The sequence below is a fragment of the Jaculus jaculus genome, chromosome 5 (assembly GCF_020740685.1).
Source record: "Jaculus jaculus isolate mJacJac1 chromosome 5, mJacJac1.mat.Y.cur, whole genome shotgun sequence".
In the NCBI taxonomy this organism is placed as follows: Eukaryota; Metazoa; Chordata; class Mammalia; order Rodentia; family Dipodidae; genus Jaculus; species Jaculus jaculus.
Window position 1 is genome coordinate 114,413,945 of NC_059106.1, and position 15,957 is coordinate 114,429,901.

Here is a 15,957-nt window from a genome sequence, read left to right on the forward strand (position 1 = left end):
CCTTGTGTATCTGGGTTATGTGGGTATTGGGGAATCAAGCCTGGGTCCTTAGGCTTCATAGGCAAGCACCATAACTGCTAAGCCACGTCTCCAGCCCAAGTACTAGCTTTTGAGTCATTTATTAGTGTTGTATACTTATTTCAAGTTCAGTTTTCTATTTTTTTAAAAAAGTATTTATTTGGGCTGGAGAGATTGCTTAGCAGTTAAGGTGCTTGCCTGCAAAGCCAAAGGACCAAGTTTCAAGTCCCCAAAACCCATATAAGCCAAATGCACAAGGTGGCACATACATCTGGAATTTGCAGTGGCTAAAGGCCCTGATACACCCGTTTTTTCTCTCCCTGTCACTCTCAAATAAATAAAATAAATAAATGATAAAAAATTATTTATTTGGGCTGGAGAGATGGCTTAGCGGTTAAGCGCTTGCCTGTGAAGCCTAAGGACCTGGTTCAAGGCTCGATTCTCTAGGACCCACATTAGCCAGATGTGCAAGGGGTGCACGCATCTGGAGTTCATTTGCAGTGGCTGGAAGTTCTGGTGTGCCCATTCTCTCTCTCTCTCTCTCTCTCTCTCTCTGCCTCTTTCTCTTTCTGTCACTCTCAAATAAATAAATAAAAATGGACAAAATTTTTTTTTAAACATTATTTATTTGACAGACACGGAAGGAGAGAGGGGGAAAAAGGAGAAAGTATAGGTGTGCCAGGGACTCTTCCTACTGCATATGAACTTGAGATACATGTGCCATTCTATGCATCTGGCTCTACGCATATACAGGGGAATTGAAACCAGGACTTCCGGCTTTGGAAACAAACAACTTTTAACTGCTGAGCCATCTCTCTAGCTCAATTTTTTGGTTTTTAATGTGGCACTCTAAGTGTCCTTGGATATTAAGTATATATTTAGCTGCCCTTCCTCCAAACTTCTAAGAGTTTTAGTTTATTGGCAAGAGATAATTATTTTAAGAAAACCTGTAGTAATAATCAGTCTTAAGTGACACTATATATACTGCCAGCATTGTTTCCATAAATTCATGGATTGTCATTCTCAATGGTATTAATAAATTGAAGTTTTAGAGAGACTTTCCTGAAGTTGCATTGGAACACTCAACTAAGAAGATGAATATACTATAAATTTAAAGAAGTTAGAAAATGAGCTAACTATTATGCTTAACTTTATTTTGTAATTATCTTATTTTCTAACCCTTTACTATATTTTCTTCCCTTGGATACCCTGTTTTTATGTTGTTGTTTAATTTTTAAAAATATTTTTATTTATTTGCAAGGAAAGAGACAGAGAGACAGTGGGCATGCCAGGGCCTCTTGCTGCTGAAAATGAACTCCACATGCATGTACCATGTTGTGCATCTAGCTTTATGTGGGTACTGTGGAACTGAACCTAGACAGTCAAGCCTTTAACTACTGAACCATTTCTTCAGTTCAGTTGTTTCATTTTTGAGGCAGAACTGAGATCCCTGTAGCCCAGGCTGACCTGAAACTCAATCAGTAGCTTTCACTCATGGCAACCCTCTTCTCTTTTTCTTTTTGGTTTTTCGAGGTAGGGTCTCACTCTTGTCCAGGATGACCTGGAATTAACTATATAGTTTCAGGGTAGCTTTGAACTCATGGTGATCCTCCTAACTGCCTTTTGAGTGCTGGGATTAAAGGTGTGCACCACCACACCCCATGTGGCAATCTTCTTAATTCAGCCTCCCAAGTGCTATGATTAAAGGCATGAACCACCATGCCTGGGTTCCTATTCGTTTTTATGAGTTCACCATAGACTGCAATAATACATATTTTGACTGTACAAAACCTATACCTATTGTTTTAATATTAATATTTTGATGTATTTTGATCATTTCTGTTGGATAAAAAGAGTGTCATCTAATCTTTTGATTCAGTACCACAAAGTTACCCTGTGAAAGGAGCTGTAGTAAAGAGGTGCTAGCTGTAATATGGTGGGGAGATGGTGTTTCTGATAGGTGTAAAAGCTAATAAAAAAAGTAAAGCAGATGGGCTGGAGAGATGGCTTAGCGGTTAAGTGCTTGCCTATGAAGCTTAAGGACCCCGGTTCAAGGCTTGATTCCCCAGGACCCACGTTAGCCATATGCACAAGGGGGCACACACATCTGGAATTCGTCTGCAGTGGCTGGAAGCCCTGGCACACCCATTCTCTCTCTCTCTCTCTGCCTCTTTCTCTGTCTGTCACTCTCAAATAAATAAATAAAAATAAACCAAAAAAAAATTTAAAAAAAGTAAAGCAGAGTTTTTAAGGTTCCCAGTAATTAACAAATCAGAATCTAAACTCTGTTTAGAGTCCCCTCTCCATTTCACAAGGTTATTGGCTTTGGAGGCCAAGAAGTCCCATTTCTGGTGATGGTCTTGAAGAAAAACATGAGGGCCCTCAATGCACCCTTTCATAATGCATTAAAAGTGCCACCATTAAATAGTTAAAATGGCAGTTAAAATTCAGTATCAATCCTGGAAGGGACAGACCTTCAAAACATTAAATTTGACTCCATAGCATATCTGCTTAAGAACAAGGGATGCCAGTGCAATTAATTGATAATCTTGGGATTTATATTGCCCTGTTAAATGAAAACTGTGGATTAAAAATGTATTTAAACTAGGCATGGTGGCACATACTTTTAATCCCAGCACTTGGGAGTCAGAGATAGGAGGATTGTGTGAGTTTGAGGCCACCCTGAGACTATATAGTGAATTTCAGGTCATCTTGGCCTACCTAGAAAAACCAAAAAAAAAGTTTGTATTTAAGGCTACATTAAAAGAAAGTGCTTGTATTCACTCATTTACTTAATAACCACTACAATACCTTTTATATGAAGCATCAGTTTACATGTATAATACATTTATTTACTTAATGCACAACTATTGAATATTTGCTTTCCAAGTATTCTCTTAAGTGATAGGAAAATAAAAGTGACTATGAGGAAGTTAGTCTTTGAAGGAACTGGGAGTCAAAGTATGTGAACTCCCAGAGAAGGGAAGAAGAGAAGTTCATTGAGGAGCACTAGTTGAGTTGTACTTGAAGGTTGAAGAAGAGTATTCCAGGACAAGGAACTGTCAGAGGAAGGGATAGTGGGGAGATGAATTCAGGAGGAAGTGCTAGCAGCATATGGGCGTATGGGCGTAAGGTTTGATGGTGCAGAAGCTCCTTTATGAGTCAGCACACATAGTTATGTGTTGTGAGGCTTCAACCAAACATTTTAGACAGAATTTTTATAGCTGTAAAATTGGGATGTTGTCTTGAAATCAAAGTTGTCCCATTTTCAATAGTAGCGTGTGCTTTTTCATAGTTATACATAAAAGGAAATATATCTCAATTTATGCTGTCATATATTTGATAAAATTTGATACCAAATTTATAGGTATAGTTTGTAAATTTCTTCTATCATGTGGTTGTTTTTCTTAATAAGAAAAAGAAAACACTTTAAAAAGATAAGTAATGTTCCATAAAATAGTTTTCATACCACTTTTGATCTTGATTAGGTGTTTGGTGGTAATTTGTTCATTGTGTTACTTTAGATTAAAATTTCAATACAATTTTTTTTTCCAGAATCTAGGTACGTTGAAAGTTCCTGGAAAGCACATGTGTGCAATATCTTGGGAAGGAGGTGGACTGAAAATTGCACTAGCTGTTGACTGCTATATATATTTTGCAAATATTCGACCTGATTATAAGGTATTAGGAACTGTTATAAAGTGTTTTTATTAAACAAAGACTTGTTATATTCATAGATTTTAAAAAGGAAAGTAGGAGAAAGGGAGCTTTTGTGCATGAAGACCTTAAAACTAGTAAATATCAAACTTTCCTAGAATACTTGTGTAGTTATTAAAATAGCTCTAGGAGTCAGGTCACAGCAGGAAACAGATGGCCCACTCACAGGAGTAACTGAAGGGCTTGTTACAGAGGTATAAATTGGGGTAAAGGGACAGCAAAGCAGAGAGAGCAAACATTTGGACCTTGTAAAATAGATGTCATCACCAGCCCTGGATTCAAGGGGCAAGTAAGGGAATAATGTTGCAGGAAACTGTGGGAACCAGGGCTGTTCTAGGGCAACTCACTGCCAGCTGCCTGGCAGGGAGGGATCGAGGTCACCTTCTAGTGGTCAGACCCAACAGAAGCCACACAGGAAAGGAGCAGTGCATGTGATTGGAGCCCTTGGAAATTCCCACCAGACTTAGAGCAAGTAGAGAAGAACAGAGAATAGATCAGAGGAGGAAAGTGAGAATAAGCAACACCATATTTTACCTTATGGACAACAGGTGATATCCATATGACATCACACAATTACATTTTAAACTTAATATTTGATTCAAATGAGCTCTGAGACTGATCTGATGCAGTATTTATTATGAAAAGTCTGTGGAAGCTAGGCATAGTCACCATACTCATAATCCTTGCTACCAGAAGGTTAAGGTGGGCATCTTTGGCTGTGTAGTAAGACCATGTCTCAAAAAACCAAGGGCTGGGAATGTAGTTTAGTGGTAGAAACCATGAAAAGGCTCTGGGTTTGGTCTCTACCACTTCAGAAGAGAAAAAAAAAAAATGTATTTCTTTTTTTTTATGTGAGAGAGCATGAGTGAGACTGAGAGAGAAAGAGAAAATTGGTGTGACAGGGCCTCTGGCCACTGTAAATAAACTTGAAACACATGTGCCACCTGATGTGCATGTGCAACCTTGCACACTTGTGTCACCTTGCATCTGGCTTACATGGGACCTGGAGAGTCAAACATGGGTCCTTAGGCTTTACAGGCAAGCACCTTAACTGCTAAGCCATCTCTTCAGCTCTGTATTTAATTCTTAAATGGCAAAACACCTTGGAGAAATAGCTAATTCTAGGACCAGTGCAGGTAAAATCCAGGATAAGCCTAGAAACATCTTGCAGTGTAGACAGTAAGGAAGTGTCTTGAGGCAAAAGGATGAAAGTATATCAGTGGAACATGGCAGATAACTGGGAAGAGTTCCCTATGGTCAAACAAATGTTGTAGTAACCTGTTTTGACCTAAATCATAAACGTGTGTGAGTAAATACAGCTTCTTTAGGAAAGGAAACAGATGGAAGAAAAGAAATAGACTTTCCTTATAGAAATGTTCCAGCTTCCGTACTGCCCCCTTCAGGATATGAAATGGAGTCTCCCATCTTCCTAGAGAGGAAAAAGAAGGTAGCTTCTCAGTGGAGAATCCCAGCAAGAACCAAATTGTCTTGGAAACCCAGCATTTCTTTTTTTTTTATTTTTTATTTTATTTTATTTATTTATTTGAGAGCAACAGACACAGAGAGAAAGACAGATAGAGGGAGAGAGAGAGAATGGGCGCGCCAGGGCTTCCAGCCTCTTCAAACGAACTCCAGACGCGTGCGCCCCATTGTGCATCTGGCTAACATGGGACCTGGGGAACCGAGCCTTGAACCTGGGTCCTTAGGCTTCACAGGCAAGCGCTTAACCGCTAAGCCATCTCTGCAGCCCGGAAACCCAGCATTTCAGACACACAATCAGTAATGTCCTGTGGTGATCATTGACCTCCATTATGACCTGATGAGAACATTTCACTTCTGTGTCCTTATCTGAAAGCCAATAATCTCATCTAAACATGAGAAAATCATCAGACAGACCTAAATTTATGGGCACTCTCCCAAACCTGTTTTGTACTCTTCTCTGCCAAGCTCATCAAAAGCAGGGAGACTAAGAAACCATCATAGCCCAAGGAGTCTAGGAGATATGACAGTAGGACATGATGTAACCCAATTAGATTCTGGGATAGAAAAAGGACATTAGGGAAAAGTTAATATGATCCAAATCAAGTATGGAGCTTAATTAATTGAAGTAAATTAATAGTGATGTTGGTTTCTTAGTTGTGACATTGTGCTATGGTAAGATGTTAACAATAGGGGAAGATGGTTAGAGGAGTATTTGGGAACTGTATCTTTACAGCTTTTCTATAAATCTAAATTTTTAAAAAATTATTTTTATTTATTTGAGAGAGAGAGAGATATACAGAAATAGGCAGGTAGAGAGAAAGAGAGGGGTGGAGGAGAGAGGATGGGCATGCCAGGGCCACCAGCCACTGCATACAAACTCCACATGTGTGCATCCCCTTGTTCATCTGGCTTACATGGGTCCTGGGGAGTTGAACCTGGGTCCTTTGGCTTTGCAGACAAACACCTTAACTGCTAAGCCATCTCTTCAACCCTATAAATCTAAAACTTTTAAGGCCAAAGTTTACTTAGAGAATAGCATATAAGAAGCTTAACATGCCTTGGCTTTGAATAGTAAATACAAACAAAATGTTGGCAGTGAGTACTTAGTAACATAAATATGCTGTGATGTTAAAGAGGAGGGAAAGTTAAAATGTATAAGTTTTAGATGAGTGAACAATGTGATGTAGAAATAAACCCAAATAGTTACAGCTCAGTTTTTATATATGGTTATCCCTGTGATAAAGATGGAAGGGTCTGTATGTTGCTTTTGTTGGTTTTAAATAAGCCATGTATGAGGTTTATCTATAAAAATTCTATGAAAAATGTATAAAAGAAAAAGGCATAGTGTTTATTTTTGAATTTTGGCTTGAGGACCCTGAACTTAAACTTTTGACAGTGATTGATTATCCTAGCTCTACTCTCCCCAGTAGGTATTATTAACTGTTGAAAATTTTCACCATTGAAGCTTAAATTTTACAAATCAAGGGAAGTTACATTAACTAAGTTTATTTTGCAGCATATTATTTGTTTTTAAAGAGTCTTTATTATTATGACTTTTAGATGTTTTTGTTAGTGAAAAAAAGGTGTTAAGTTGAAGGTTCAGTCCTATCTTCTCTCCTAAAGGAAATGGTTGTGAACATTGATCAAACTTCTATCTGTAATATTTCTAGAATAAAGATAAAGTAACGTGATATTTTTCCTCGCCAAGCTAAGTAGTTTGTATTCCTTTTTCTTTCCTTTCTCATCTTTCTTTCTGTTTGTTCCTTTTACCCCCTCCTCCTTAGTGGGGCTATTGCTCAAACACTGTGGTTTATGCATATACCAGACCTGATCGTCCTGAGTACTGTGTTGTCTTTTGGGACACGAAAAATAATGAGAAATATGTTAAATATGTGAAGAGTCTCATTTCTATCACCACCTGTGGTGATTTCTGCATTTTGGCTACCAAAGCTGATGACAGTCACTCTCAGGTCAGTACTTTTGATATCTTTTTTAAAATTTTTTTTTCTTTATTTATTTGAGAGTGACAGACAGAGAGAGAAGGAGGTAGAGGGAGAGAGAGAGAGACAGAGAATGGGCGTGCCAGGGCTTTCAGCCCCTGCAAACGAACTCCAGATGCGTGCGCCCCCTTGTGCATATGGCTAACGTGGGTCCTGGGGAATCGAGCCTTGAACCAGGGTCCTTAGGCTTCATAGGCAAGCGCTTAACCACTAAGCCATCTCTCCAGCCCACTTTTGATATCTTTACAGTTGACAGCCTCTTAAGCATGGCCAGGATGCACTGGCAAGGATAGCAGAACATGGGCTCTTCTATACAGCATGTCTGTTGACCTGGTTTAAAAAATGTGACGCCAGGCATGGTGGCATACACCTTTAATCCCAGCATGCAGGAGGCAGAGGTAGGAGGATCGCCGAGAGTTTGAGGTCACCCTGAGACTACATAGTGAATTCCAGGTCACCCTGGGCTAGAGTGAGACCCTACTTTGGAAAAACCAAACCAAACCAAACCAACCAAACATAAACACCTGTGAAACTCCAATCTGTATTTCCTGACTCTCTTTTTCTTACCATCCAGTCATTGATAGATGTTAACTGATTCTGTAGTGAAGCATTTGTCTGTGAAATATATTTATAAATGTCATAATCTGGGGCTGAGAAAATGGCTCAATAAACAGGCACACTTGCCAAGCAAGTATGAGGACCTGAGTTCAGTCCCTAGCACCCACATAAAAGGGCAAACCTAAACTGAGTGTGGTGGCACACACCCTTAATCCCAGCCCTCTGGAGGCAGAGATAGGAGGATTACCATGAATTTGATACCACCCTGAGACTACATAATGGATTCCAAGTCAGCCTGAGCTAGAGTGAGGCCCTATCTCAAAAACAAAATAGAACAAAACAAAAAAGTGAACCTGGTCCAACAGTAACCCCAGTTGTGATGAGGGGCAGAGACAGGAGGATCACAGGGAGCTAGCTGGTCTGTCAGTTTAACTGAAAATGATGAGCTCCAGGTTTAGTGAGAGAGGCTGTCTCAGGGAAATAAGCAGAAAGAAGAGCAGTAGAGAAGGATACCTGTTGCCTTCCTGTGTCATCTGCACGCATTAGTGCACATAGGCATGCCCATGTGCATAAAACACACACATGCAAATAAAAAATACCATAATCAGCTGGGAGTGGTGGCATACACCTTTCATTCCAGCACATGAGAGGCAAAGGTAGGATCACTGTGAGTTCAAGGCCAGCCTGAGAATACATAGTGAATTCCAGGTCAACCTGGGCTAGAGTGAAACTCTACCTTGAAAAAACAAAAACCAAACAAATATAAAATGAACAAACAAACAAAAACCCCCAAACAAAAACAAAACCACAATCCTTTCCAACTCAAAATTCCATAAGCAAAAAATGAATATCCAGATGTCTAGCAGAAATACTGAGGAAATTATAAATGTTTGGGTAGTATTTGACATTGAAAAATTTATTCTCATCTAGGGTTATGTTGCTTTAAAAAACATCATCTCATATCATAAAAAAAGATTATAAATAATATATATATATTTAAGTGTGTTAACAATTTAAGTATTTGCAGAGGAAGGCAAATATATCAAACGAGGACTACCAACATCTTCGGCCATGCTATAGTTAAAGGTATAGTTTTTAGTTAAAGGGGGCTGTTAACAGCCACATTCCCCTTTGGTCTCTCCCAAATGCACTTAAACTTAATAAATACAGTTTTTAGAGAAACACAGGCCAATGGGGATCAGAAAAGGAGATGAAGTAGCAACAAAGTTCTGGAGGTTGGAAAAGGGATGGGTTAGAGGTTAATTCCATAAGCCATTTGTGGAAAGATGTCTAGAGGCATCTGATTACAGAATATTGAAGAAGCTTTAGACTCGAGGGTGCTGAATGGGAGAGAGAACTAAACATACAAACAGTTTAAGAGTATTGGAAATGACACAGGAAAGAAAAAAAATCATGAAGCAGATTCCTCAGTCTCCTTTCCTAGCTCTTCATATGTCCTTCATACCATCTAATAAGACTGAGGGTTAGTTCCCAGAGACCATGGAAAGGATCTTCTGTAGTGAAGGACACTGAGCAGAGCTGAAACTAGGCAGTTTTACAAAAAGATTACTAGTTAGTGTAACCACCAGGCACTACCTACTCCTGCTCTTTTCCTGCTTGGTTCTCAGAATAGTGACAACCAGTCTTCCAGCTTTGACATAGCAGTTTGAGAGTGTCTCCCCTGGAAAGTCTGATCAGCTCAGGAGAAAAAGACCTCTGAGCTATGCTGGTTGTCCCAAAAAAGAGCCCTGCCCCATCAGATCACTTCTCACTAAGAACACAGGTCAGTGCAGCCCTTTAATGGATAAGTAGGTTCCAAATGGCTTTACCCACTCTTAAACAGCAGACAGATAAGGAGTCTCCTTGGAGAAGCATCCAGTTTTGCAGACAGACGCCAAACAAAAACAAGTAGAAAGAACTTGTAGGAAGCAGAGACAGGGCAGGAAGGATTTGAAAAACACCATTTCAGTAGGATCATCTCTGCAATCCACAGACAGTTAAGAGGTTTCCATCCATAAAATAAGAAGGGAAGGAATACTGTAGAAAGAAAGTTTTTGGAAATTTCAAATATGGTAGCTGCAATAAGTTTGGCTTAAGGGTTAGGCAATAAGGTGGAAGAGAACGCTAATTAAGGGAAAAATATGGGAAGTAGTGATAAAACATACTGGCCCTGGAAATTTAACATTTGAATACTTGAACTTAAAATGTGAACAGGTAGAATAGAGCGGGATAAATCTGGGGAAAAAAAAAAAAAAACTAAGCAAATTTACCAGAGGTTCTAGATTGGAAGGAACTAGCTGAAGTGAATAAAAGTACTTCTACATCAAGACAGTAAACAGTGAAATTTCAGAGCACTCGGGATTAAAAAGAAATCTCACAGCCTTTCAGATAGGAAAAGCAGATTTCACAGACAAGAGGTCATAATAGCATTCCACTTGTCAACAGCAATACTTTGGAGATTTGTATTCAAAATTCTGAAGGGAAATGATATACCATCTAGAATTAAATGTGAGAATGGAGTACAGATTTTTTTTTCAGATTTAAGGTCACCAAAAATTTTCTCCCAAGATTCCCTATCCTTAGGGAGTTATTTCATGGTAGAGTCCACTAAAATGAGGAAGAAACCAAGAAAAGGGAAAAAAAACAGGAGCACTGGTCCCCACGGTGAAGTTTGTGCCGCTGAATGCCTTGATTGGCTGAGAGCAGCATTACTGGTAAAGTGGTGTGATTGCTGATGGTTGACTTTGAAGAAGCTCTTAACTGAAGTGTAGCACACAAATCCAACCTTAAATTTCTGGTTGGCAAAATTATGTTAAAAGTAGGAAGATGGAAGGATGGGCATGTGCTTGTGTGTGGCAGGGGGTGGGAAAGGGGATGGAAAAAACTAAGTGCATATCTTTCTAGAAAGCAATAGGTACATCATTAGATTAAAAGGAAAAGTTGAGGGCAGAAGGACTATCACAAGTTCAAAGCCAGCCAGAGCTTCATAGTCTCTGAGTTATACTGTGAGACCCTGACCACTCCAAAAGAACCCCAAACAAAATAAAAACCATGTTACTTAGATTTGTGGAGATAAATACTAGAAGGATGGGTTAAAAGGTGTAGGAAATGGTTAGATTGCCAGTTTAATAAGTCCTGTAAGTTTATTTGATTCTTGAAATTTATAACATGCATAACTGATTAGCATGAAAGATAAGTTAAAAACAATTTATTTGTATTATTTTGAGGCAGTAAATAAGCTTATTTTAAGTAGCACAAGGTAAAATATTTTGTCATTTAGTTTATATTTATGTAATTAATTAAGCAAGTTTTAGTTGAGATGCTAGAAAAAGTATGTATAAAGCACACAGAGAATTGATTTGAAATTGTTCTTGTTAGGGAAACATTTAAGTAGAGTAGTATTGTTAAGTAGAATAGTAAAAAGTTCAGTAAATACTAATAAAAATGGAATTATTAATTTAGAACAATGTGAAATAAAGTATACATTATACTTGGTTCTTTTCCTAATAGTAGTCACTGATTTGTACATGACCCATTTTTTTTTTCCTCAATTAACTGAATTTTTCTGAATTTCTCACACCATTTATATATTGCTTCAAAGGAGGAGAATGAAATGGAGACATTTGGTACAATGGTAACAAATTGTATTAGCTCTTAATTATATTGCTGGATAGAGGGTAAAAATGAGTTTTGAGTTCAGAAGTATAAAGTAGCCAGTGTTCTTGTATTTTGTAAGTGTTTTCCCAAAACCATAGGGTTCCATGTTGAGAAACCAGCCTTGGTTTAATTTTAACTAATTTAATGCTGTAGATGATCTTGTTATATCTGTTATGTTTTGTCCCTCACAGTTTGTCAGTTATTCCCCAGTTAGTGATACTTGAAAAAGTTGAGCATGATGTATAAAATTGTATTTCTTCATCATTCACAAACAAGTGTTCTGATACTCTTTTATTTGCTCATAGTTCGTGCTAGTTCTTTGCAATTCAATTGGCACACCCTTGGATCCCAAATACATTGATATTGGTAAGGAAATGCTAATATTTGTGTTCTTTCCAATTAGGTATTGTTTATAACACTAATTAGATGAGACTTGGAGCATTCAGAATGATATGGCTATAAAGGTAACACTATTTAGAAAATCCTCATAGTGGTACTAATTAGAATCACATTCTCTAAAGTAAGGTTGGCCATACTTTCTGGTTGCCAGTTGTACCAGCTGATACCTGTTTTCATGGCAGAATTATCAGTGCCTCATTTCATTCTCAAAAGCATCCTTCAATAAATTATAAGGTTATTGTGTCTAAATTCCATAATATTTAATAACTGTTATATTGCCATCATTTGTCTACATAAGAAAATAATTGGAAAGAAATTGGCATGCAACATAATTACTAGTATCCAATAAATAGCATTATAGAAAGAATTTTGCTCCTAAATCACTTTTATTATTAATAAACTGCTTGTAAATACCTTTCTTTCATAAAAATACTTTAGCTGCTTGTAAAGTAAGTTTGCCTTTTCCAGAGTTTCCTAATGAAACCAGTCTATTAATAGGAACACCCTTAAAGAATCTACCTTCTCTGTTTTTAAGACATTTGCTTTTAGTTTTACCCTTCCCTCTATCTAATAGAAATGAAAAATAATGCTAAAAAAGTTCTGAGTCTTATTCTAAGAAGTTTGTTAAAAATATAACAAATATTGTATTCTATTTTGTTATAACTTCCTATAGTAAAGTCTTGTAAAGTGTAAAGTACTATGTTGGAAATAGTATGATAAAAACAATTCAGTCTGAAAAATTGAAAATCCATTGAACTATTTTCTGACCCATGAACTAGTCATTTATTGTTTCCAGATTACACGTTTTGTTTTTACAATCAAGTGTTAATGTTGCCTTCTAAATGTTTGCATTTTGCTGAGGTCTTGGGTGCTACAAGCTGATATGAGAAATATGTTTTGGCCTCAAAGACTATACTAAGTGCTTAGGGCTTTTGTAACTCACTTACTTTGATATACTGAAACATTTTAACTTCCTGTCTTACATTCATTGTTACATAGGAATGTTTATATATTTATATACATATATATGCATATTTACACACACTTCTTTAAATAGAAAAATTTCATGTTAAAACTCTTACAATACCATACTTGTTAGCTACAAGTCTTTTTAAAGAAGTGTTATATTCTTGGGGTTCGGGAGATGGCTCAGCTGGCAAAGAGCTTGCTGTGCAAGCATGAGGACCTAAGTTTGGGTCTCTCACCCACATGTAAATGCTGGATGGGTGGGTGCCTGTACACTCAGCCCTCCAGAGGCAGGGACAGGGGATCTCTAGCTAACTAGACTTACAAAGTCAGTGAACTCTGGGCTCAAGTGAGAGAACCCATGTCATAAATTAAGGTGAATGATTGAGCTAGATGTTAAACATCAACCTCTGGGCTTTTTATGCACACATGCACCTACTCACACACACATGAACACCTACGTGCACATGCACACACACACATTATTCTTTCATCTAAGGCGTAAGTTCTGTCAGTGTTCAGATTAAATTTTTCTTTAAATATGAACATTTTTAATATAGAATCATATGATTGTAGTTAGTCTTAATGTAATTTTATCCCAGATGGAGTAGTTTTTATAGTAAAGCTAAATATAAATTATTTCTCTTCATAGAATGGAAAATAATTGAAGCATGGTTATTTGTGTGTATGTCTCTGTGTATGTGTGTGTGTGTGTGTGTGTGTGTGTGTATGTGTGTGTGTGTGTATGTGTATATATATATATATATATATATATATAAAATTTTTTTTTTTTTTTTTTTTGGTGTTTTGAGGCAGGGTCTTACTCTATCCTAGGCTGACCTGGAATTCAGTATGTAGTCTCAGGGTGGCCTCGAACTCATGGTGATCCTCGTACCTCTGCCTCCCGAGTGCTGGGATTAAAGGTGTGTGCCACCACGCCTGGCAGTTACTTGTATTTTTAAGTCTCACAACTTTTTTTTTAAATCCTTGCTTGCTGAAATTTGAACAGAAAGTTTTTGTGTGATTCTGTAGCAAACAACTGCTAAAGACTCAGCATTTTTGTTACTTACAAAGTTCTCATGTCAGATTTCTATGATGACAGGGGACTGCAAGTGTGATACCTACTATTCTAGAGGATTTTTGTTTGGTTGTCCATCTGTGTATAAACTTTTTGAAACTTTATATTTTACTATAGTGCACAGATTGTGGGGACTCTGTGTAATGCACTTAACACAGGAATGAAGTCACTTTCTTTAGATGCTCTTGTGTGAAGCCCTCATAGTCCTTTTGGGGAATTGCTATCATTGTATTTCTTATCTTGCAGTGGGGTTATTACATTTCCTGTGTGTCTTTCCCACTAGACTTTGAATTTGTTTAAGACATGTGTGGTTAACTTCTTTGTCTGCAGTACCTAACAGTGTGCTTGGCCCATAAAAAATGTTTCTTATATATTTGTTTCCTATTTTGTAATTGAAAGTGATTATTTAGCAAACTAAATATATCCTGTTTTAGATACTGTAACATAGAGAGAAACAAGAAATTGTGACATGTATTATAGGGTGACTAAGTAACTAAGATATAATTAATCTGTTGAGCCATGAGTTTGTGCTTCCTTGCTGTGTACTAGCATTATACAGGGTGCTGGGATCAGTGGATATTGGTACATAAGGATGTCAGTTACATCTTTTCTACTTGGAGAAGGTTGCATACGAGCTGTTTTGAGGAAGAAGTATTTCTTCATGTGGTATTTTAAGGAGAGAACATAACATTCACAGAGGATGGAGGCATAGACTATGACCAGAGAGCATCCTGTTGCCTGTTCAGCATTTTCACAGGAGCACACAGGCAGCTTTCTAACCATGACTTCTAAAATGTGTGCTAAGTTTTCCATATATTCTAGAGAAAGTGAATTTGATGAAAACATTCTGTGAGGTTTCAACTTACCAGCTCTTTAAAGTGCTAAGACATGAATAAGTAGTGAAGTAGGGGAATATTACACATGCAGGCATTTATTTCAGACCTCAGCATTAAAATATTATAAACAGATTATCCCTAAATGTTAATTCCTAACTTGTTTAATTATTTTTAACAATCTGGATTAGCTACTAACTGCTATCTGTTAATGATATGGTTTAGTTGGTAAAACATCATTTTTTTCTTAAAAAAAATTTTATCAATAATCTTTTTGTGTATTTTGACTTTTTTCTTTCCAGATATTAAATAGTTGCAAAGATCATTAGTGTTTTTATCAGGATGGTTGAACAAAATTTCTATCTCTTAAAATTTGATCTTTGCTTTCTTAGAAGCTTAGTTGGGATAGAGTGAATCTTTTAAAACAATTCTATCAGGGTTGAGAATATAACACACTTGGTTTTAGCATGTAGAAAGCCCTGGGTTCAATCCTCAGCACTCTATAAGGCCAGGAATTGTGGCACATGCCTGTAAGAGTATCAGAAGTATAATATCATCCTTGGCTATATAGAAAGTTCAAGGCCAACCTAGAATACACTAGACTCCCTAGGTTGAGAGATGGCTCCATGATTAAAGATGTTTGTTTGCAAGCCTGCAGGCCCTTAGTTTGATTCCCCAGCACCTACATAACAAAGGCTGGTTTCAAAGTGGTGCATGTGTCTGTAATCTCAGTGACCCTTTGACAGTTGGAGGCAGAATGAATTGAGGAACTTGCAAGCCAGCTAGACTGGCACTTACACAGTGGCCAAAACAAGCGAGACCCTTTCTCAAAAAGAAGGTGGAAGGAGGGACAAACTCCTCAAGTTTGTCATCTGACCCTCACATGTCCCCCATATCATACACATCCACATATACTTAAAAAGATCTACCAGGGCTGGAGAGATGGCTTAGTGGTTAAGGTGTTTGACCATGAAGCCTAAGGACCCAGGTTTGATTCCTCAGTACCTAAGTAAGCCAGATACACTGGGTGGCTCATGTGTCTGGAGTTTGTTTTCAGTGGCTGGAGGCCCTGGCATGTCCATTCTCTTCTCTCTCTCTGCCTCTTTCTCTCTTAAATAAATAAAATAAAAAATTTTAAAGTCTTTAAAAATGTTAAAAAATCTATCAAAACTTTATATAGTGGCATTATGTACCTATTGAATTTACTGAAAGTGCTATTACATTGATTTACAGTATATTTTGAATATGT

The 15,957-nt window shown here is 37.5% G+C and overlaps 1 protein-coding gene across 2 annotated transcripts in view; it reads left to right on the top strand.

Moving 5' to 3' along the window:
- Positions 1 to 15,957, top strand: part of Wdr35 (WD repeat domain 35) — a 136,325-nt gene that overhangs the window by 30,402 nt on the left and 89,966 nt on the right. The window contains exons 9-12 of one of the 2 annotated variants that reach the window (XM_045150728.1): positions 3,574 to 3,699; positions 7,002 to 7,187; positions 11,377 to 11,409; positions 11,738 to 11,798. In XM_045150728.1, the coding sequence (XP_045006663.1) occupies positions 3,574 to 3,699; positions 7,002 to 7,187; positions 11,377 to 11,409; positions 11,738 to 11,798 (406 nt within the window). The remainder of the gene's footprint in view (positions 1 to 3,573; positions 3,700 to 7,001; positions 7,188 to 11,376; positions 11,410 to 11,737; positions 11,799 to 15,957) is intronic. The other variant, XM_045150729.1, reaches the window with a different exon arrangement.